The 24,573-nt window shown below is 38.8% G+C and overlaps 2 protein-coding genes across 2 annotated transcripts; both read right to left on the bottom strand.

The window, feature by feature from the left end:
* Positions 1-11,282: 11,282 nt before the first annotated feature.
* LOC115756960 (auxin-responsive protein IAA32-like) lies at positions 11,283-14,976 on the bottom strand. The gene is made up of 4 exons (XM_030696972.2): positions 12,740-14,976; positions 11,815-12,069; positions 11,610-11,718; positions 11,283-11,481 (listed from the first exon to the last, which is right to left on the bottom strand). Exons 1-4 carry the CDS (start codon positions 12,888-12,890, stop codon positions 11,343-11,345), a joined length of 654 nt encoding a protein of 217 aa, XP_030552832.1. The 5' UTR covers positions 12,891-14,976; the 3' UTR covers positions 11,283-11,342.
* A 130-nt stretch (positions 14,977-15,106) lies between these two features.
* On the bottom strand, positions 15,107-17,628 carry LOC115756950. Its single transcript, XM_030696952.2, has 2 exons — positions 16,532-17,628; positions 15,107-16,176 (listed from the first exon to the last, which is right to left on the bottom strand). The coding sequence occupies exons 1-2, from the start codon at positions 17,545-17,547 to the stop codon at positions 15,414-15,416; spliced, it is 1,779 nt and encodes a 592-aa protein (XP_030552812.1). The 5' UTR covers positions 17,548-17,628; the 3' UTR covers positions 15,107-15,413.
* Between the last annotated feature and the right edge of the window lie 6,945 nt (positions 17,629-24,573).

The following is a 24,573-nucleotide window of genomic DNA, read 5'->3' on the forward strand; positions in this document are numbered from 1 at the left end:
TTCAGATTATTTTGATATGAAATCTAAGACGTTATTTTAGAGATATTAAATTATCACAAGAGATAGTAAATCGAGTTATTACCAAAAGAAGAATTCCGTCTTTGAAAACTCAAATCTTGATTATATGGGCGATCGGATCAACGGGGATTCTAATCTTGTTTCTCAACGGTTACGAAATCATTGTATTGGAGAGTTATCCTCTCAAGGCCTTGCAATGGATAGTTTGAAGCTGGAGGAGTATAAAACGAGACTTCAAGGTTGAAGAGAGTATAAGAACACAAAATCTGAAATTCCAAAGTTCAAGAAAGTTTTAACGTTCTATATTCGTTATTGATCCAAACATTGTGAATCTTAGAGGTTTTCATTTGGAGTAACTGAGTGTTAGACAGAGCAGTCTATTGACTCAAGGATCATCATCAAATTGTAACATATGAGTTATTCATTAGTGGAATCCAGCCGATTGGCTATTAGCATGAAGAAATGGACGTAGGCTTGCTGTAAGTCGAACTACTATAAACTTTATGTGCAAATTATGTATTCCTTAAACCCTCCTCATACTTTTCTTGATAGTTGATCTGTGCACAAACATACTCTGATGTAATCTCGGATCATATTCTCTCGATGAGACTCTGAGCTAAGATCCGAACTTGTATGTTTTGATTTAGCATAAACAAGTTTGAAGACCAAGCCAACTCGACAAAGAAAAAAAAGGTCAAAGTAACTACATCTCCTTTGGACCCTGAAGTAAACGGCCACTTTTTAGAGTGTTATAGCCAACAATATTACCTATTTGCCCCTCTAGGTAATAATGCTAGCTACAAAAATTTCGACATATATAATAAGACTATATATCAAAACTATAACATTCTAACTCAAATACAAATGCTTACACAGCCCATATGCTACGACTAGACTCTTCAAACAGATGAATCAAGTTATACATGATCGGACTCAAATAGACTCATTTAACTAGTTTTATGACCTATTTATTGCAATGCAAATCTAGTGACACATGCCAGTCCCGACACATATCCAATCCGCCCATATCACTAAATCACTTATATATTTAATCAAATCTTGGAGAATTCATACATAAAGTGAGGTGAGACTACGGAGTGAGCGAGCGGGAAATCGAGTGAGGGCGAGAGAGAAGGAAAAGAGAGTCATAGAGATTATGAGTTGAGTTTAAGTAAATTGTAAACTCATTTACAATCCATTTGTAACATATTTAACGGTTATACTATGTTTAAATCAATTGATTGAAATATAACTAACCCATTTAATAACTTAATTCATCATATATGAATTAAAATATGAATTTTTGACTTATTTTAACAGGTCTAGCCACGACTTAGTCCCGTATAGAATCCATAGCTAAAATAGTTTTTTTGAATAACTTGTGATTTCTTTCTTTGTTTTCCAAGGTCGAAGCTCTTTAGTCAGAGCCGCATCAGTTTTGGCACCGTTCACTACGCGTCCCACGAAACCTTCGATGGTGGGATTGGTTGTGTTTGGATGGATCTGGGGTGTACTTGTTGATGACGGGGCAACACACGTAGCCATGCATCGGCAACTCGTGTCGACTGCCCCACTGCGTCGTCCCCTTCATGGCGAGTTGCTGGTTCGGAAGGGACCAAACAGGTGTGTTCGAATATGACCAACTTGTCGTATATTCGTAGGCATATTTGGAGTACGAGGATAATGCATTCTTTTCAAACGAGTAGTTATTAATGGGCTGACCAAATAATGATGCCATATGAGGGTCGGTCGGTCGGGATATTTCTCGTTCAATGAACTGGGGCTTCAGCGTCGAGATCGGCGCGGCTGTATATGCCGACCTATGACTTTGGAAATATCTGAAACTCATTGGATGGATAAGAACTCATATCAGCATACCGACAAGGCGAAGATTTGTAGAATTTGAAAGCTTCATTCGGGTCGAGATGCATGCGAATCCGTGGAACGTGGTTGGCAAAACTTTCACCCATCGCAAACCATGAAATTGCAATTGCGAGCATCAATCAATAGCGACAACTGCTGGCCGGAAAAGAGAATTCAATTCAACAGGGACAGTCTGGTGGGGAAGATGGAGAAAGGAGACAAATCTGGCCTTTTTTCGAAACCTAAAGATAGATCTCTTCGCATAACCAGTTGGCGTCCAACATTTATTCCGGCAACGTCGTTCCAAGGAGTAGAGTATACATTGGCGTACGTTTCCACGTACGCGGACTGATTTGACTCTGACATAATATAAACGAGACAATGTATATTATCTCAATTATAGAGAGAGATATAATCATATCGGCTTCCAAATGCTTCTTCGATTCTTTATCGTCATCTCTCTTTTTTCCTTTCTTTCTTTTCCTTATTATTTTTGCGGGTCAAGTGGTGTCGGGCCAACTTTCGCACGCTTCAACTAATCCATGTGATCGAACAATCTTAAGGGCATATTTCCCCTAAGGATTTTACTCACGAGGCCGCAAGAAATGAAGCATAGTTCTTCAATATATTAGCCAACACGTCATTGGAGTAACTCTTTTTCCTTTTCTGTTTCTTTGGTTTTCTTTTGATTTGTTACTATCGGCACTGCCCACTGTGATTTTGCTGGTCAAATCGTTAGCCAAAAGTTAGAAGCCTTTAATCTATGTATGAGACCACCGTTTAATCTGTAATCCTTGTGGAGTCTACTGTCTAATGACTTTATCTGCTTTGATCTTGAGTCGTGAATTCTCGTGTAAGAATCAGGCTCTTCTCAAATATGTCTAGCCCTCAAAAGAAATACTAAGGGCCCGTTTGTTTAAAAGAAAATTATTTTCGAGAATTATTATCCGAAGTCCCGGTATTCCGATGATGGAAAACTAATCGATCTACGAAAAATGTTTTTCATAGACTGTAAACAACAAGCTTAGATTTTGAGAAAACAGCTTCTCCCATAAGAAAACCTTTTTCCCTAAACCATCAAACAAATGAAAACTAACCATCTTCATTTATCACAAAATGTTCATTGAAAAAACTCACCCCAACAGTGATCACGTAAGGAAGCAACTATTTGAGAATAAGGATACGTTTATTTCACTAAAAATTTCCTGATAAAGGAAAAGATTTTCTACGGAAATCATTTTCAAGGAAAACAGTTAGTTTCTATTTATTAGGTGGTTTAGAGAAAGTAATTTCCTTCTTATCAGAAAGGGAAGTCGTTTTCCTCAAATATGAACTTATTGTTTAAAGTTCATGAAAAACGTTTTTCATAAATTGATTAATTTTCCATCGTCAAAACATGGGCTAGTCGGGAGACAATTTCTCGCAAACAGTTTTTCTTCAAACGGACGGACTCCGAGTCCAATTTATGAATTACTTAAGAAGTGGTTTGGTCCATTCCCACCGTTTTGTTGTCGTGAAAGCCTACCAATAACTGAACTTCGTCTGAGTCATCTCGCCTCAGCTATCACTCTACGCCTACTACTTCACAACCCGTCGCCTATCACGCGGTGGTGACGCCACCACAATGCAAGGGCCAGCCACGAAATGTTCCATGGCGCCACCACTGCCCGGCAGGTAAGGGGCTGCGAGCACTTATCAACCCCTTACAAGAGTCGAAAGCACTTGCCTACATCTCGGCGAGGGTCTACCCTTCAGCCACCTCTAGGAGAGTTTCTATTTTTAAATTTTTTGGCTTTTTGGCCTTTTTTCTTTTTAATCAAATTTTAATTTCGATTAGGAGGAAAACGGCATAGTTGTGGTCATTAATCATTATACGTGCTCTTCATTTACATAATGACAACTTAGGAAAGAGGAAGTAATAAGAACAAAAGTTATGCTAATATTTTTCCCTCACTTAGTTTAGATAGAGCTAACATTTGTCAAAGAGAAGTTTTATTAATTTCTCAAAAGGGCTTAAATATAGGAGCCCACAAAGTGGGGTTTTAACAACATAGTAATTCTCATAGGGCTTGAGGGGATGAGTTACCCAATTCGGTTAAAGGGTATTTGTTCTTCGGGCTTCAGTTACCCAGTCCGCCGCAACAAAGATACTCAATTGCAACAAACTGGACAAATTTGGATTTGATTGTATCTTCGTGACAATTTTCAGTGCCTCGATTGGACGTATCCCCAAATATTATAAGTTTAACTGTTGTAGACGAGTAAATGCTAGAACAACCAACTTCGGCCATCATCGTACTCGGACACATATTGCCTAATGCAGCAAACAAACGTCGTCATGCATACATTATCTGTAGTCATTATTACGAACGATAATGTCCTGTTCGGAGCAAGATTGTCTAGTGTACACGACTAACCTAAACATTGTTCTCTTCATCCATTCCCTATGAAACCCTCATGATATATACAAATGAGGGACACTGTTATCGAGTCCACTTATCGAGGGAATTAATATTAAAGAAGCTGACCAAAAGCCGCGTATGCAGTAATTGAAGTATTAACCCAGCTTGGGGAAATTACTATCGCCTTCATAACTTGTGTCTAGTATATAATCCTAATTATTGAAATATCTCATATCGATTGGTAAGGCGGTGTGTGTGTATAAGTTGGTTTCACTTCACCTATCAATTGAAGCTTTTGGGTTAGATTATCTTACGGGATATCAAAGCCAGGTTTTGCTTCTTTTACGTGTTTATCCACCACCATGTGGTTGAAACAGTATGGTTGCGTTTGGTCGTCGGGATTTCTAATCGGGATAGGATTGGATATGATAGGATAAGAAATCTAGGGATTTGGCCATATTCTATCCATCGCTTGGTGAACTACGGATTTAAAGTCGGATATTCTCATATCCTATCATATCCCGCATTTGATAGAAACCGTATATTAATATAAAGGACATATATGCCCCTACGTGATACTCATGAAATATTCCGATCTTATTACTATAAAAATAACGTTCTCATACACAAAAAAAAAATTGAAAATATACACATTTTATTAGATTTTCAAACCTCTTTGCAAAAAAAAAAATGAAAATAGAAACAAATGAGATAAGAAAGTTGTCATCATTCTAAAAGTTAACTTTTATATGACGGATAAAAGAAATCCAATCCAACCTTATCCTACCCCCTCCTCTCGGATTTTTTTATCCGGGTTATATCCCCTCTATATCCAACATTATACTATCCGGGACACCTACCAAACACGAGATAGGATAAAACATATCCTATCTCATGTTTTATACGGACGATCAAACGCAGCCTATATGTTCTTCACATGGTTTAAACTTTTGAGATTGGACTTTCCAACACTAATCAAAAAGAGGAAGAGCAATGGATGATATTGTAGCCTGTCGATGGTGTGGATAACAAGGAATGCCAAAACTAGTATGGTTGGCAAGCTTTGAGCATCCTATGAAAGGGAGAAGAAGAGTATAAGTGCCAAAAGTTATGTACATCTCTCACTTTAGTGTCAAAAGTTTCATTTGAGTCATTTGAATGCCAATTTTTTAAAAAGATCATTTGAGAGCCAACTCCGATGTGTGTTATCGGAAATCCAACATGGCATTTTTTTTTATTAATATTTGAAGTTGACATAGCTCCCTAGAGGTCCAACAAGCAATAAAAAAAAGGCTAAAAATTGAAAAAAAAACTATATTAAAAAATAAAAAATACAAACTTAATTAGTTTAAAAAAAGCTAAAAATTGAAAAAAAGAATTAAAACTAAAGAAATAAATTTTTTATTTAAAATAAATTGAAACATAAGAGTAAAAATTTTAACAGAAAAGGGTAAAAATTGAAAAAACAAATTAAAAAATACATATACAAATTTAATTAGCTTAAAAAATAAAAAGCTAAAACAAAAAGAAGCTAAAAACTCAAAAAAATGATAACAATTGAAAAAAAATAAAAAAAATAACATATAATTTTTTTTTGGGGTAAGGAAACATATAATTTTTTTACATAAAATAAATTGAAAAATAAACTTAAAAATTATTAAAAAAAAAAGTATAAAAATATTTTAAAAAAATAAATTAATTACTCTAAAAAATTTTAAAAAAATTCCAAAAATAAAAAAATATTAAAAATAAAATTGAAAAATAACCTTAATAATTTAAAAAAAATTTAAATTTTTTTTTTAAAAAAACTGCGATACATAACAAGGTAGTAAGGGCTTTGCAAGTCTTACCACTTGGTTTTGCATCTTTTTTAAAAAAATTTAGTTTTTTAGTTAAATTATTAAGCTAATTTTTTAATTTATTTTAAGTAAAATATGTATTTTAATTTTTTTTGTTATTTTTATTTTAGGGAGTTGTTTTTTTTAAAAATATTTTTGGGTGTAATTTTAAGCTAATTTTTCAATTTATTTTAAAAATATTTTGTTAATTTGGGTACTATTATTATATTTTTAATCTTTTAAGTTTGGCTAGGTTTTTTTTTATTTTTATCTTTTTGTTAAATTTTAAGCTAATTTTTCAGTTTATTTTAAATAAAATTTGTATTTTAAATTTTTTTGTTAATCTTTCATTTTTTGAATATAATTTAATATTTTAAATTTTTTTTAGTTTAACCAGGTTTTTTATTTTTATCTTTTTTTTAATTTTAAGCCATTTTTTCAATTTATTTTAAATAAAATTTGAATTTTAATGTTTTATTTTTTTAATTTTGCATTTTTTAAATCTAATATTTAAATTTTTTTTAAGTTTAGAAGTCCACATGGACTTTATTTTTTTAAAATAATACCACTTAATATTAAAAATTTAATTCAAAATGCCACGTATTAATTTTGGCAGAAATTTCTCGTCGAAGGCACTAAAGTGATAGTTTTGTCTTCGATTTGGCACTTCAGTGATCCGACAGAGACTTTTGGCACCAAAATGAGCGATGTACACAACTTTTGACACCGATACAATTCTTCTCCCCGTATCAAGAAATATATACAATCGATCTGCTCATACCAAAGTTAACGGTGACATATTTACAAGCAAGTAGCTCTTTGTCGATCGGCCCGTCAATAGTATGTTAAGGTTTGGCGCAGTTGATTAAGATATCGATATATTTCTCGTTCAAATAGCAGGGCTCTCACGTGTCAGAATTGGCGTAAGTTTTCTATACTCATGTCACATAGATACATATGGCACGACTCTTGAAACGTATAATGTCATATCGGATAGAAAAGAAAGCATATATTTCAAATACATATTTATTTTTTTTGGACAAAATTCCAATTACCTTTGACAAGGCCAAGATTGGTAGAATTTAAAAGCTTCATGCAGGCAGAGATGCATGGGAATCCGTGCGATGTCGCCGGGAAACTTTCGGCCACCGCGAACTGCAAACATTCGCCTCGCCCATCATCGATCGATAACGACGATTGCTGGCCCTAAAAAAAGATTCAACAGCGACAAGACTAAGGGCCGACACCAACGACAATATTGTCGACTATGATCATGGCTTACTCGTCCTTGATGAGCTCACAACGGGCCGAGCTTTTTTTATCTCACACGATACATGTACTAGTCCAACAACCAAGATGAAGGTAGTGCAGGATCAAAGATGTGTCTTCTTCCCGATTTTTTTATGATGAGGATATGTATTAGAGATCAGCGTAATAGAAAACTTGAAACTAAATGTGAAAGTGCAACTGAGTCGTAAAGTTTTGAAAAAGTACAATGAGTCCAAAAACTTATTGAATCGGTGCAATCAATTCATTTTGTTAGCTTTGTCTAATTTAGCTAGCAAAACATACTGACGTTGCATTATTTAGTTTTTTTTAATACGTGCAGCGCCTAAATGCCACATTAGTGAAAGATTGAAAAAAGAAAGAAAGATCGAGATTATTGGAATGAGTTGGTGGGGTGAAAGTGCCACCCCCAACTTCGCTAGCAACTAGCAAGAGTTGCGAGCCCGCGCCCAAATTTAGGTGTGGGTTAATAGCCCCTCGCCCGTCGCATGGTGATGGCGCCACTAAGATCCTTTCATGGCCGGTCCCTGTGCAGTGGTGGCGCCACCATCGTGCATAGGCGAGGGGCGTCCCCAACTCTCAGCGAGGGTCTTCAAGCCTTAACGGTCTAACCCCTTCTAGTGAATTTTCTTTTATGTTTTCTGGTCTTTTTTTTTTCTCTCTTTAATCAGGTTTTGATTGCTTATAGTAGGAAAACCGTGTCGTTTTTATCATTGTTGCACCCGTATTCAACAAAATGGCAATGATGGAAGGAAAGATAAGTCGGTATTTCCCATCACTGAAATTAGATGGAAAAAATTCAATTAAAGATCTAAAGTGACCTCATTTTCTTAAATAAGAACCTAAAGTGAAACTTCTTTAAAAAAAGGGCCTAAACTAGAAGTGTCCTCATTATTTCAAAGAAAAACCATTTATTTTTTAAAATCTTTTATTTTATTTATTTATTTTTTTTTTACTTTTTCTGTTTTTCTTTTACTTTTCTTTTTTTTCCTTCCCCTCCTTCGGCCATCGCTGGGCCACTGGAGGAGGTCGCCGGCGCCGGGCGAGGGTAGCCTGCCTAGCCCAGGCGAAGGCGAGGGTTGTCATTGAATCTTTCCTTGCAGGTTCCTCTGAGCAGTCACCAATCAATTATGTCGCTGCTTGCACCTCTGTTTCAACAACCTCATGTAGATTCCTGGATGCGCCTCCACCCGACGTTTCCCTGTGCTTATTTGGCGACCACAACCAGTCCCAACCTCGCCGACCTCACGGCTACACCTGGAACAACGTTAAGCTTCTGGCCAAATAAAGCATTTTGTTTCCCATCTTCATTCTCCGAATCCCGACACTCGCCTGCCTAGGTCGGCGTCGGGCCGAGGGTCGCCCCGCCTGGGCTAGGTAGGCGACCCTCGCCCGACGCCGACAACCTCCGCCCATGGCCTGGCCATGGTCAGGGAAGGGGAGGGGAGAGGATAAAAAGAAAAAAAGAATAAGAAAAGGAACAAATGGAAAAAAATTCGAAAAGGTAAATGACGAAAATGCTCTTCGGTCAATCCCTTCTTTGAAATAATGAGTGCACTTCATGCCCTTATCTGAGAAAATGAGAGCCTTTAGGCCCTTATTTGAATTTTTCCCAATTTAGACGGAACTAATCGAAATACTTGATTGCACAAATTGAACAAGTTCTAGGACTCGATTTCACATATTGAAAGTTTTAGAATTCAATCCTATTTTTGTAACAAGTTATAGGACTTCAATCATGCTTAAACGAGGGTGGATGATCTTGTTAAGTGTGAAAAATTGTATCACATGTATTTTAGTTGAAATTGTTCCTAAAAATTCCCAAGAATCCGCATGAGTGGAGCTTTCCAGCCGATAGAGCAAATCGGTCCATAGACATAACGTTGTCTAGAGTACACGACTGACGTAAACATCGTCTCCTTCGTCCATTCTCTGTAAAACCGTCATGGTATATACAGATGAGCGACACTACCATGGAATCCACTCATCGAGGGAACTAATGTAATTGCTAAGAAGCTGAATAAAAGGTGCATATACATCAATCTCAGGGGAAAATTGTCTAAAAAATTTTAAATATATTTTAGTTTTTTCAATTCAGTCATAAACTATTTAATTCTACCAATTAAGTCCTAAACCATATTATGTTTTGCCAATTTAGTCTATCCAATTAATTTTGATCAGAAATCACTTACATAGACGTCTACTGTTCTACATAGTACAATGAGCATTGGCGTGGATAATTTTGCTAGAAGCGAGGGAAGCAAGAAAGAAAAAAAAAAGAAAAAGAAAATAGAAGCAAAGAAAACAAAGGAGAAAAAATAATTTAAGTAAATAAAAAATTTGAAAACAAAAATAATAATATTAAAATATAATTAAAAATTATCCACCTCAGCGCTGATAATGCCATATAGGATGGCGAGCATTCATATCGGAGATTTTACGCCAAAATTAGCCGGATAGACTCAATTGGCAAAACGTGAAAAGATATATGACTCAATTAGCAAAATTACAAGGTTTAAAACTGAATTGACAAAACTACAATAGGTTTAGAATTTTTTCGAATAATTTCCCAACGACCCCAGTTAGAAGAGAAAGAGCAAGGGATAACTATTGTAGCCTAACTCTTGGAGATTTTGGTGTGTGTCCATTATTAAAGACCGATTCAATGATCGGCCGCCCATTTTGATTTGAAGAAGTCGTAGATCTATTTTTTGAGCATGTGATCCCCAACCTTATTTTGATAATTCATCTCGTTACCTGAAATTATTTTGTTTTGTAGTTTTCTGGGATTTGTTTTGTTTGCGGTGCACCGTTTCTTTTATGTATTTATGTGGGAATGAATGAAATAATACTTTGATTTAAAAAAAAAAACACTTGTAATGACTCTGATTTTTTGGTGAAAAAGAGATGATTAAAACTTTGGGTTAATACCATGAAAAACTCTAAACCGGTACACCTATGACAAATTTACCACAAACTATTTTTTTTATCACAAAAAACTCTAAACTAATAATCTTGTCATAAATTTATCTCAAACTAATTGTTCGACCATCAAAAATTCAAAACTCGATACACATGCGGCAAATTTACCCGTTAGTTCCCTTTTAAATTGGACTAATACCATGAAAATCTCAAATTGATACAATAGAGGGTAAACGCCCCAAACATGTACATCCGGCAATTGTCACGGTTATCCAACTCAACAATTTGACGATAAAATTTAAAGAAAACTAACGGAGGGTAAATTTGTTACTGGTGTGTACCAGTTTTGGATAAATTCATCAAAGATGTACCATTTTAAGATTTTTTGTTGTCAAAAAAATAATTTATGGTAAATTTGTCATAGGTGTACCAATTTGAGGTTTTTCGCGGTATTAACCCTTAAGCTTTTGAAGGCCTTCGACCAAAAAAAAAAAAAAAAGACTTTTGAAGGCCAATGCTTGAGGAGAAAAAGGGAATGTGTTAGCTAAATTTGGAAACAGGAGATTTTTTTTTTTTTTTTTTGACCTGGGAAACAGGCGAGTTTGGAAAAATATATCAGTCGAGGCATAATGGAGAAATTGTTATTCTTTAACTTCGCTTGTAAATGGAAAGATGAGAGGTAGCGTTGATCATGGGCATAAGTTCGGTTGGCTCGGAAGAGCGAAACGAGCAAGTCTGAACAAGTAATTTCCTTCTCGAGCCCTCGAAATGGTACAGAAAAATTCAACATCGTTTTCAATCATGGGCAAGTTTGGATAGGACCCTTTGCCAAATTATTAGGCCCGGCCCGTTTAGGCACGCCTATCGAATCACGTCTAATGAGTTTGTCTCCTGTACTCGACTCAGGAGAGAGGAGATCCATGGGCAAAACAACTACTGAGCAATCACAGTAATTTCGAAAGGTCTACTTGATACACCTTTGGCTTTAACTTTAAGGAACATGGACTTCATTTCACAGCTCGGTCGAGTCTTTGCTCTCGAAACCACAATCAAGCTGCTCGTTCGTCACCTGATGCCTTTCCGGGATCATTGGGAGATATGCCTCGCTCTTTCTCATGATCCGCATACGCTTGACGCGTCCGATGAACTCCCTGTTAAATCGATTGACACAGATGTTACAAAGTTCTGATACATATTCCCAGCAATTTCCAACAACTGGAGAATTTGACAGAGTAAGAGCTGAGGAGAGTGTATTAGCACACGAGATAAGATGGCTCACATCCATGGAACATCACCCACAATCCTCCAATTCTCTTCCCTATCCTTATAGTGCAAGGAATACTCGGACTCGGGTTCAGACAATCTCAACCCGCATGCGCATTGTCCACCTGAAACGGAAAGATTATATGCTCCAATTAGTCTCTGAGATTGTGCTGAAACAACAAAAATCTGGGAAGCTGCTAAAAAGTTTCATTGTGGCCAACCAAACATGTCTTCCAATTGAAGTGCCAAACTGCAGTAACTGCTGTAATCAAGCATGCACAGTTTTCTACCGATGACCACTCCATCCATGGTGACTTTGACATATATCGATCGCTCTTCGCTCTGAACACCCTCTGCCTCCTCATTGTAGAAGTTGTCCTGGAGAAATTTTGAGCCCGGGTTGTTTGAGTTTGAGTACTCCAAGTGGTTCAGTTGCTGCCAGTCGATTAGCTCGCCGCACCCTGTAAGGCCTCCCCCTATAGATAACCAAAAAAAAAAAAAGCGTATGTGTGATCATTGCTGCTAAGCAGAAATTATTTGGTATAAGCACATGAAAATGGGTTCAAGACGATGCCTCGGCTCAATCCAGGCCGACCTCTAAGCCCTGTTCACCAACTTGAAGATTTTAAACGTGGATCCGCTAGGATTTTCCCAAGTTCGACATTCATGCCAATTCTGTCTGATCATAAACTTGTTGCAAATGCGAGAATTTCGTAAAGTAGGCAGAAAATTTCTTCCTCTTGATTAAGATAAAATGCCAGAAATGAACTAAATCAATGCATTGTAATCAAGTTCGCTTTTGATTATATCCTACCACTTAACACATGGAAAAGCAGTAGCAACTACAACCGTCTCAGAATTAATTTCCTCGGTTAAAGATTAAACTATACATGATGCAGCTTCTGATGATTGCATTGCTTTAATTTGTACTTAAATCTTCTAGTTGTCTTCTCCCTTTGTTTTCATCTTCTATTGTAACAAAACTACAGTCCCCGGACAACTTCTAACCTGTGGGCTAAAACCCCAAACGGTGCGGAAGTGTTACTATGACACCAAAAGTTTTGGTTTACACTGCGAGAAAAACTAATGAGCTAAGAAAATCATAAAACTACAGAAGCGATTGACGACTAACGAGGTGAAACATACACTTGCCAGATGCATCATCGCGTGTATCAGACTGCAGAGTTCCCAGGCTAAGACCCAGATCGATCATGCGGTTACCCTTCCTGTCTCGATAATACATCGAGGGAGAACCTGAGGGGTTGAAAACAAAACCAGCGGGTGCATTTTGATCCATGATCACTACGCAACCCACAAGAACTGCTCACATTTCAGTGCATCGGCACCGAATCCTATTTATATGGTCCAGTTCCACATCTGGGAGTGGCTCAGCCTCAAAGGGTGCAGAGACTCATAAAAATGGAGTTTAGGAACACAGGGAAGGCAAGAAAAAGTTGACCCACGACGTATCATTGAATGGTGCTTTGTCGTCTCCCGCCACTCCCCAGTTACATGCCAAATGAACAGGAGAGAGGAAGAAAAGGCCAAGGAAGAACAAGGAGTGGCAAAATTGATTCTGAGTAAAAGCCGGTTCGGATACTGCAACCTCTTAGGGGGACAACCACTCCGTTCTCTTCAGGTTGAAATGTAATTTGCTAGTGAGGAAATGGAAACTGGCCCTTCAGGATGGAGGGGTTCGAATTACTCGACAAGATATCATCAGTTCGAGTCGCATCCAAGTAAGGTATTTTCCACGTCATTCTTTTGCCGGAGGAGAATATCATCTGCTCCAAAACTCCACCCAAATTCACAAAGCCAATTTCAGGTCAAGTTCATAACTTCATTCGAATTTTTAACAGACCAGTACAGGAGATTGGCTCCGAAAGTTCATGGCCATGCCATATATCCCGGACTTTATCCTGTACATAGTCATCTACCCGTCCCATACTCTTGGTCCGTTGTTTATGCTACAGAAAATTAGAAACTCCGAGGCAAAATAACTTTTACAATTTAGATGTGTTAAATCTGCCATTGATCCAGCAGATGGCACGGATCCAATGACCTGTAGGTCCAGAATCTATCATTGATATGAACCAATCAACCTTAGCTCCTCAAAGAATATTGCATTGTGCTAAACGTATCATCGGCACTCATGAACCTTCGGTCTGATCGTTCAAAGATACAAAAATAACTTCTCATTGATGTGACAGAGTAAAAAATGCCCAGAAGAACCACCCATATGGACAAAGAGCATTTAAAGTTAATTGCTCAGACTAACGCAGTGGTGACAGCTTGGAGCGATATTGGATTAACCATCTGAAATTTTTTAAACCACCCAAAAATCCAATGGCAATCTAATAAATCCAACAGTAATCTCGCATAGCACATGAGATTTATCAGTCTGATGCAATAGAGGCCACAAGGTCACTTGAGAATCAGAGAAGAGGTACATATTCATACTTAAATGGTGTCATGCACTGATTAAACATTATTCTGCGTTTACATGACAAGAGCCAACCACAGTAGAAAACTTAGCATACCAAAATCTATGTGTAGACAGATGTCTCTCCAAGCAAACCAACCAACAATCGAACAACAGAGATTTGGCCATGAAGAAGCTTGTTATTTCTAACTTTTGCATTCAAATTACAGTCTGCATAAAAATTGTTGCGTGTATGAAAGAGACTCTTATATATTAAGGCATCGTTTTGAATGGAGAAATCAGATTAAACGTATCCGCAACTGAGTCATCAATCTATAAGAGACAATAAAATTTTAGCGAAATCAATTGAGGCTTTAAAACAGTTGCATTATTTCCTTTCAGCACAATCGCAACTATCTGGCTGCAAAAAAGCGCAATTGCACCTAGGAATGGACAATGCAGATTATGACGAGCATATTATGTTCATGGTATGACAAAGGATGCATGAAGGCAGGACTCACAAACCACAAGCTTTTATCTGGAAAGAAATGACGATACCAAGTTTGTGAAAAAGAAACATGCTACTTCCTGGCAGAAGATAATCAATCACTGCTTATTTGATCATAGAGCCAGTCACTTTTACCCAGAAGACAAAAACACACGCACACACATGGAAATTAACTTTGTTCTGTAGTATACACAGAAAAATGAATACCAATTGACAATCGGCAAGATGCATTAAGAATCGATTATTAGTTCTTAAAAAACATTAAAGGACAGCTTGCTGACATGCTCTCCTCGGCTCAACAAAACAAATTTTTTTTTTTGCATCTCTCTCTTACTGTCTGCAACCAAATGAAGTTATTTATTAAGGCTTGGCTCCTGTTCCAATCTTCACAGTCCTTGGGCACAGTTGCTGTCGATAGACAATTATATCCATCTCCAGCCAAATATGATAACACCAAAGATCATGGGGATGATGTATATGCATTGTGTTATAAGAGATGAAAATTATCGGAACATGATTATAATGCCATGAACTTTAATGCTAAGCTATCTCAGTTTAAAGGAGATCCACACGAAACATTATTACTTTTAAAGATAGAGACTATGAAGTTGTGATAGACAACATGCACACATATTTACATATACAATGACTATACAAATAAACTGTAAACCCCCACATATTACAACTCAAATTTTTGCAGTTTGCACAATATACTCTTCGACCAGCTTCATTACTCATGATGGTATCAGACTTCACGACATATAAAGGACACAGAAGTATTCATCTCGTCAACACCAATATCAAAAACATAAAAAAGACAACCAAGGGGCAGAGAGTAGAGCAGATCGTTCAAGAATACACCACAAACCCATTCCACCAAGGCAAGTGGACTAGAATGGCTTTGACCCTTGCATCTGCTGCCTGATCTTGTCACCAGAGAGCTGAGTTGAACCTTCTGAAAAAAATAAATTGTTGGACGCCACAGATGGTTGATAATGAGAATACAACATCGGTACCATGGGTTGGCCACCGTATTTCCACGCATGGGCGGGATCCATGTGCTCAGAACCATAAGTGGCGGGAGCCACAAATGACCGAGACTGGTGATGAACTTGAGAGTAACCAGCAAACTGTTGGTGAGGTGTCGCAACGGGAGAATCTCTTACAAGGTTAGGAGGCATTTGTGGTTGGCTAGAAGGTACGGCTGCAGAAGCGGAAGCTTCACTTATATTAGGTTGTTGCATAGCCAAATCATGTGCTGCTCTGACATAGTACACTGGAAACTGCTGATTGTGCTGAGGGTGATAATATTGGTGATTTTGATGTGAAGGAGGATATCGAGAGTAATAGGCCGTTAATTGAGCTCCTCCAGTGGGTTGAAGGGGAATAAAATGCGAAGTAGCTTGTACAAATTGCTGCTGTGGTAGTGGTGGATGGTGCTCAGGCTGCTGTTGATCAGATTGAGAGGGAAACAAGTGATTGGCATCAGGAGTTTGTTGTCTAAAATGAACCTGACTGATCAGATCTGATGCATTAACCTTTTCATCATCCTGATTAGAAGGGGTCCTTTTGGTTGCAGGAGGCAATTGTGCAAGTAACTCTTGATAATTTACGGGATTTGGGTAAAACGCCGCGTTTGTCCAAATACTCTCACTGCAAAGTTAATCCAAGCAAGAATAAAGCAAGTGAAATTCAAGAAACAAACTGAAAGTGCAGCCAATTAAACATGATCCTACAAGACAAGGCTCCACTCTGCAGCAAATTCTCAAAAGAAATGCAATAATCCAACTTTACTGCTTCTACTTATCCAATATGCAGATTCTAATGTATTTCCAAGACAGTAAACGATTCAAATTCACTGGAGTTCAGCCTAGCTTTTATTCCACATGTATTCCTAGTCATTGAATAATTATTTTTCTCCAAAATCCACTAGCAAGCGTACAGAGATGTTAGCCAAATGCAGCAATAAAAAACTAAGAAGCAATACATTAAGCGATTTTCTCAGTACCTAGATAGCGAATCAGCCGAATGTGAATTTAGTCCACTACTTTGCTGCGACTTTAGATGCACATTCTGCGGAAGCGACTGCAGCTGAGGCTGCTGTCTCCCCAACTGCTGAGAATTCACTGGCACACCCTGGTACGATCTCTCGTCGCCAGAGAAAACCCGGTGCACGCACTCAGCGGAAGTTGCAGTCATTAGAGGAGGCGCTGAACTTGCTACAGAACCATCGTCTTGCTTTTGGCCAACACCAATTCCAACACCCATAAGTGCAAATTGCTCCTCAATCCCCAACTTCTCATCCCGTGCGGCCTCCAACTCTGACTGTACTCGAATCGAAGGCGAATTGACCACAGAATGCGACGATGCAGTGGAAGTGGAACCAAAAGACGATGACGTCGCTAGCATGGGCGAATCGGGAACAGATTGCACCTCCTGCGGTTGCTTCGCGGTCTTCTCCAATCCGGACTCACCATTGATAATTTCCGCGTCTTCAAGCCCTAACAAGCAATTAACCGAAGCGGAATCCGAAGACCCCTTGTCCGCTCCAACGGTACTGGCACCATTCAAAGCGTCCAAGAACCAGTCCTCCCAATTTCCGGAAGCCTCGAGAATGCGGCCGATCGACCGCGACGACTCCGGCGGCGCCGGCTGGGCCGGGAAGAGGAAGAGCCTGATGCGGGGATGCTTGAGAGAAGAGCTCACCGACTCCTCGATCATGTTCTCGAGGTCTTCGTCGGTGGACACGGTGACGAGAGCGTCGAGGTCCTCGCTGGGAAGCTGGTACTTGAGGACGAAGGGGCGGTCGTCGAGCAGAGTCTTGGCGAGGTGGGAGCAGAGGGCGGAGATCGAGAAGAGCTGGCGGTCCTCCACGACGACGATGCGGGTGTCGCCGCCGACGTAGCAGAGGGACTTGTCGTGCGGGCGGGGGACGATGTGGCCGCCGTAGCTGCACATGAGCCTCAGCTTCGGAGTGAGGGGGGACGCCCGAGCCGCCGCCGCCGCCGCCGATGGCGACTCCATCTCGTCGTGCGGCGTTTCCGAGATGGTCGAAACTGGAGACAGAGAGAGAGAGAGAGAGAGAGTTTTGTAATGATCTTATGGCTTCGCCATAGCTTTCAGGTTCGAGATTTTCTGTTCTTTTTTGCATATTTTATTCCATTATTCCGCATTAACAAAAAAAATCATTGTAAAATTTGCTGAAATGTTAGTAATCATTTTAATTTGTTAGGGGCAAAATCGAGATTAAAGTTTTGACTCTGGCTTGGGCTCGGGGTGGGGGCGGGGCTTGGCAGTTAAATTCAACGGGGAATGAAGAAAACGGTTGGCGGTCAAACAGCTTTCGACAGTTGACAGCTTGTCCACTGATTGGCTCCAGTTGGCGCGCTTTCCCCAGGTGGGGACCACTTCATTTGCGGGATTTCCTTCTTTCCTTTTTTGTCCCCCCCTCACTTACTATGATAAGGGAGGTAATGGAATTAATTTGACGTGGGGATGACGATAATATTAATTGATGCACATCCCGTTGTACGGAAATCGCGCAATTATCAACATAACAAAAGTAGCTACGACCCGCGCCTTTCTTTGACATGATTTCACGGCATATTCACTGTTCAAGATCACGATAGCGCTCCGGCACGAGGCTTTTCTAACACAATCAACACGTGCATCACAATCAATACAAACGTCAAATGCACATTGATACGTAGATTCGAAACGCGCTTTTGAGCCGTTCGTATTTTTTACTTGCCGATACAGATGATATGTGACCAATTTTCTTTTCATAACTACCACGTGCAGTCACATGATTGAATATGTAACAAACATTTAGCTAGAGTCAATGGTAGGGGGCACATTGCCACCGATTTTAAATATTCATCGTCGCAAGGCAACTTACCACAACCCCCGAAAAACGGGGAAGCGAAATTCTACATTCGCCATTGTGGCTCCATGTTGTTGCAACTTGTCCCCTCCGCCATTCTCGTCTACACCAAGACCTTGGTTCTACTCAATGTGCATATTTACCGCTACTTCGCACGTGGTCCCTCTGCAACTCCATGCACTACTCTCACGATACAATGGGTCTTGCCAAATTTACTTTGGATGCATTTGTCTCGCAAAAAATTAAATGATTTGGAAAACACTTCTCTAGAAATGATCACTTATATCCTTATAAAAACGAATGGATCAAAAATATTTTCGTCATTCGCAAAAATGTTGTGACATAAATGGTTATTAACAATGAAGACAAATTGCATTAGGAAGTTATGTCGATATCAAATTTTTAAGAACATATTCTTTAAATTATTCATTTTTCAAGAAACAAACAAAGTATTGAAGTGTGTTCGTTTCATGAAAAACTCAAGTTTGAACAATATTTTTCGAAAAATAATTGGTTGTATCATTTATAAAAATGAATAAAACGAAAATATTTCCATCACCCATGAAAATAGTTAAATATAAGTTATTGTTAAAAATGAAAATATTTTATATGGATAAATTTATTTAAGCGATATAATCAATTATCTTTTGAATGTTTTCTTTTAAATTTTAAATTTTTCTTAAAGCAAAGACATGCTTAATTTGGATCGAGTGTGCAAATCCACGGCCGATGAAGAAAACGGTGACGCATGTACTGACGTCATCATCAAGCTTCCCGGTTTTTTTTTTTTCGGAAGCTTCCTAGAGTTTACGGGCCAAGGTTTTAGAGGATGTCAGGCTCCATTTGCATCACAAAAAATAAATAATTTGAAAAATATTTCTCTAAAAAAAAAATCGCATGTGTCGCTTGAAATTATTAGTCAACAAAAAGAACTATCATTACCGACAATATTTTGTATTTAAACATTGGCGTAAACGATAAAAAAAAAAATTTCATTCATTCATTTTTACAAGTGATATAAACGATCGCTCTTCGAAAAATATTTTTTCAAATCACTCATTTTTTTTTTTCACGAGGCAAACGGAGCCTTGGAGGATTGCAATTCTTCCTTTTCGGCAATTTTGATTTTTTACGGTCACGAAGATTTGTCTCAATTATTTCTAAAATTAAAGAATGCAAAATGGTAATTTTTAAAGCTAAAGTGGGCCTATGCATTGTTCCCTAATTTTGTATATGCTTGGTGGAAAAAAAGAAAGGAAACCTACGACTACTAAACGTCCGTAGCACTTTGGTGGAGTCCAAAAACTTTAGCTAACCTATACAACCACTACACATTCATTGGGAACAGGGACAAAACCCATGTCACTACTGCCGCTGCCGGCAAACTTGTCCACATCACCTCGGAGGCACCACCCCTCCCCCACCAACTAAGCTGGCCAACTCACATGCAATTTATCTCATTTCCTATTGGAAAGAAAATTTTCATTTCGTTAAAAAAAAAGCAGTACGTTATTTTCAAGATAATAATATAAATCGCACAAAGTAAGTAAATCTGAAAAGTAAATTAACTCGGTACATCTTGTAGGGATTCATCATAGTATTAAAGCGCAATCGACAAGCGATCATCGAAATTCGAATCATCATTGAACGAATTTTACTCGTCGAAATGGCGGCGTTTGTAGATATCACGAGAGTATTTGAATCAAACCCAAGGTATCGCTTGGCTTATTAAAGAAGCAACCAATGCGATAAACCTCCTCGGTACCTAATCTTACTCGCTGGCCTTAGAATTGCTGTGCTCAAGGTGACCGGGAGCGTAGCCAACTCCAAGTCCTGTGAGACGGGGTCCGATCCTCCCTACCCGGAAACGAATTGCTCGGGACGGCCCTAAGTAACACGGTCCAAACCCGACCGAACGCCCGAGCGACGATATTTTTCCAATGTACGAGCTTGACAACTCTCAATTATGGAGGGTGCAACTAGTCGAGAGAGGGAGAGGGACGCAACCTAATCTACTCCGAAAAGCGACCGCTGATGATGCCGCCCCCGTAGGGAGTCTGAAGGCATTATTGGAGTAGGAAAAGCTTTTCTGCTCGTTTGTCCTCTACCCATTGGGCCTGAAGACATGACGCGCACCAGCGGGAACCAGATCTTGACCGAAATGGTCCTTCCAGATTCTGCTGACGAGGACGCGGCTCGTCCCGATGCGCGCCGTCCAATTAATTAAGGTGACGACCGAAAGAAGTCTCCCGTCTTCGTTCTCTTTCGGCCAGGTTCTTCTCGCGACGGGGATGCGTTGGGTGGGGCTAATTGCGAGCTTGAATTGAACCGTACGTTAAAGATCGAACCGTGGGGATATGGACGGGAAGCGTTGAGCCTGATTAGGCCACTGTTTAGGTTGCGTTCGAATCGTAGGGTCGTGGAAACTTCGACTCGGTTCGCTGGTTGTATAAAAATTCATCGTTACGGACCTGCAATAGTTGCGCTTTGCCTGGCAGATTTCGGGAGGAAATTAAAAGCTTTGGGGCTGAAGGGTAAGTTGCTCGGAAGTACAAGGACCACCGATGAAAACTGTCCGGGGATCGAGCTTAGGCTTCATTTATTTTGACAGCTAAATCTTACAGAAACCGAATGATCTCCCCTGCTCTTGGTGGGGCGGCTCTGACTGACTCATCACGGTGTAAACGCTCCAATTAGAGATTGCCATTGGTTTCGACAAGAGAGCGATGTCTAGGACCATTCTATCCGTATTGGGGATTCTTGTGGTTATTCGGAAGAGTTAGTGGACCGGGGAGAAAAAAATCACCCCGTCGAGATGACTGGGCGATGAGTCACGCTCTTCTCAAGTTTTGCCAAACTTCCTGAAAATTGAGATACAACAAAGAGGCGTGTTCTGATGGCTTTCTTCTCTCGATTTTCTTGTAATTTTTTATATTCCACGAGATTCCTCTCGGAAAATTATTCGGAATCAAAATAAAGATTGCCCGGAAAAAGATGCAGGAGCGATGGGTTATGCTCTCCCGAAAGTCGATATGCATAACTTAAGGGTGCATTTAATTCGGCTTTTGAGGAAAGTCCGTGGGAAAATGCAAAAGCTTTTAGATTAAAGGGGTAAGGCGTAATTTTTTTAAAGTGCATTGAAAAACAATTATGGCTTAAATGGTATGTGGAAAAATTACACGTTAGAAAGCATTTTTGCTTTTTTTTGTAAATTTAAAAAATAAAACCGGCAAGGACTAGTGGCCAGTGAAACTCCGATGAAGCTAAATCTAGCTAGTAGCGAGCCAGATCCGGCGTTGGCGGCCTATCCTAGGGTTGCTTGGGTTCACGCGATCCAGGCCGTGTTGCCTAAAGTCGCTGGACCTCGGGCGAGGTATCCAAGTCATCGACAGCTACATTCGGCCTTGCTTGAGTCTCATCGAATGCTTGTTGGTCACTCGCAAATGGCCTAAATTCTCGCTAGTGATGTCACGTCAAGTAGGGACATTTTTGAAATTATGAAAGTTTGGCCAAGGCAAAGTTGGAAGAAAACAAATGTATTTGCATTTTAGAAAACGCTCAAAGCACCTCTAGACTTGTCTTGAGTTAAAGGCCTTTAGAAGCCTTTGGAGATACAATTGTATCTCCCCAAAATTCTCTCGAAAATTTGCCAAATACCATTTGCATTTGCTCAAAGGATTTTGGCAAAATCGAACCAAACGCACCCTTAAACTAGAAAAATTGATGGGCCTGGTGGCTTGGACCAACTCTAACTACTTCAAGGCCCATTGGACCCGTCTAGGCTTGTTCTTCTCTTCAAGTTCACTTACGCTTAGCACATGCATACATAATGAAGCATGTATGCATGTATGTTCATCTCTTTATTTTTTCCGACAAACTTACACAATTGCTTGAAAGACACAAATCATGGCAATAAGATCGGTGTGAATCTAGATAGGTGAAATTTTATATTGAAGTGGCATGGTAACACCTCGAGAGATTGGCTAGTTAAGCGCTTTATTTCGGATTCCAAAAATGTTATGTTAAAATACACATATCTCATTTAGAGTAACTTTTATGGATATGCATGTCACTAGTTCATATACATTTTCACGTCGTGCCCTAATCTATGTATCACTAACATGTATAACACGTATTAAACTATGTCGATTGATGGTGCCAATCGCTTACGTCCTTTCATGGTTCTCGTAATTCTTTTAATTTGAAAACCCGGACAAGTTGGGTTTATCAACTTTGTTGACACCTAAATTTTGATTTTTCTTATCATGCATAAAAAAAAGGGTAGTTTTAGTTCCCACAAAAAAAAAAAAGTCAATAAAGAGAGAAAGAATCATGGTCTGGGCGTGGGGAAATCAAGCAGAATATATTCATATATCAGCTGAAGGAGCAAAAAGAAATAAAAATCAAGAAGATATTCGTGAATATTTACAAAAAGGAAAGACCATCTCTCAAGATGCACATTTTTTCTAATATAAAAGGGGGTCTTCCACGTTATTTGAAGGGGAGAGGGGATTCTTCACACACAAAAAAAAAAGAGAGAGATACACGAGAGAAAGAATAGTCGTTTGTCCTTATTTCAGCCATTGATGCACTGAAAGACAAGCAATTGCTGCACCGAAGGACCAATTGCTACACTAGAGACCAAGTTGCCGCACCAATTGACCGAGATACTCACACCTGTTGTCCCGACGCGGCCGCTGGTTCTGTTTTGCTCGTGTAAAGCCCTGTTTGGATCGCTGCCCAAGGGAATTTCGGTCGCTGTTTGAGGCGTTGGGAGTCTCTCTTGGAGATCTTTTCACCCTATTTTGAGTGCAGGATTTTGTTCGTCGTTCTGAACCATTTTACTGTGGTTTTAGCGCAAATTCAGTGCTGTCCTAAGAGCTTCGTGTGCGCTTCTTAGGCTGAGAGTCAGGCTTATTACTCCATCCGCATATCAAGTAAACCTTGGAGTTTTAATTTGACAACCTTGTCAAATTAGGTAACGAATACCTTAAACCCATTATATTTAGAATTCGTTATCGATGTGAATTTAAATTTCAGATTTCATTATGCTCTTGGTGGATGATGATTACTTCTACGTTTAGCATGTTTATTTTTGCATCTTGTTTGCTATTATATGTTCTTTTTTTTTTATAAAGTTTGAACTTTAGTAAACAATATTACCCATAACACATGCCCCCTATTTGTGCCTTGTCCCTCGGAAAACGTACATTAAAGGCAACATATGACTTCGATCTCGAAGTACGATCGTGCCCGTACGTGTGAATTAGATATCAAATCCTCGATCTCGAGGAGCGGATCGCTAATTCCTAAATAGAATTTCAAGGTTTGCCCTATGTATATAGGGACGACGGTAATTCTATAATATATTCACTTGCTAACCCTAATCTCGGGGGATGTTGTGAATAAAAATCGGAATTTCGGATTTAAAAGTGTTTTATTGGCAATATTGTTTATTTTTGTTCAAATTTCACTGTTTTCATGGTTTAAATAATTTCCTAAAAAATCCCAAAAAAGATGTCACGTTTTCTTAAGCTAAATCACATTTCTCTTCACTTCTTGCATGAAAATAATGTCTAATAAAATTAGGACTTTGAGAAATCAATTTCTTAAGTTAAATTAGATGTTACTTCACGTTAGAGTAGTTTTTACCTTTATTTTTTCATGAATCCGAAAATACACAAAAATATACCAAAAAATACCATCCACGTTGCATAGCATTATAGTTTAGTTTGCATTATTATATTTTCTTTGTCATGCATATTTGCCACGTCATTATGCCATGTCACGTATTTTTGCCATGTCATTACATCTCACATGTCATATAGGTAGATTGCATTAGCATTGCATTTAATAAAAGAAAACCCAAAAAAAAATTAATTCAAATCATCAAACTAAGGTTTTTTCATGAAAATCGGGTACCGAAAGGGCATTGATTGAAAAGTTAATGTAACCAAGTCCCCGAATCCATTTAATCTCTGGTTCGTATGAAATAAAGTATTTTCTCCCGAATACTTTATTTAGGTTTCTAATCTACCTACCATAAAAGATTAGTGGCGGCTCCAATTTAAAATCTTGGCGTGTAATTGAACCTAAGTTGCGATTCGGTAGGACTTGGGAGAGTCCGAATTAGGTTAGTTAATCTAATTAGCCTAATAATCCGTTAA

The sequence above is a fragment of the Rhodamnia argentea genome, chromosome 6, assembly GCF_020921035.1.
Source record: "Rhodamnia argentea isolate NSW1041297 chromosome 6, ASM2092103v1, whole genome shotgun sequence".
NCBI classification, from domain to species: Eukaryota; Viridiplantae; Streptophyta; class Magnoliopsida; order Myrtales; family Myrtaceae; genus Rhodamnia; species Rhodamnia argentea.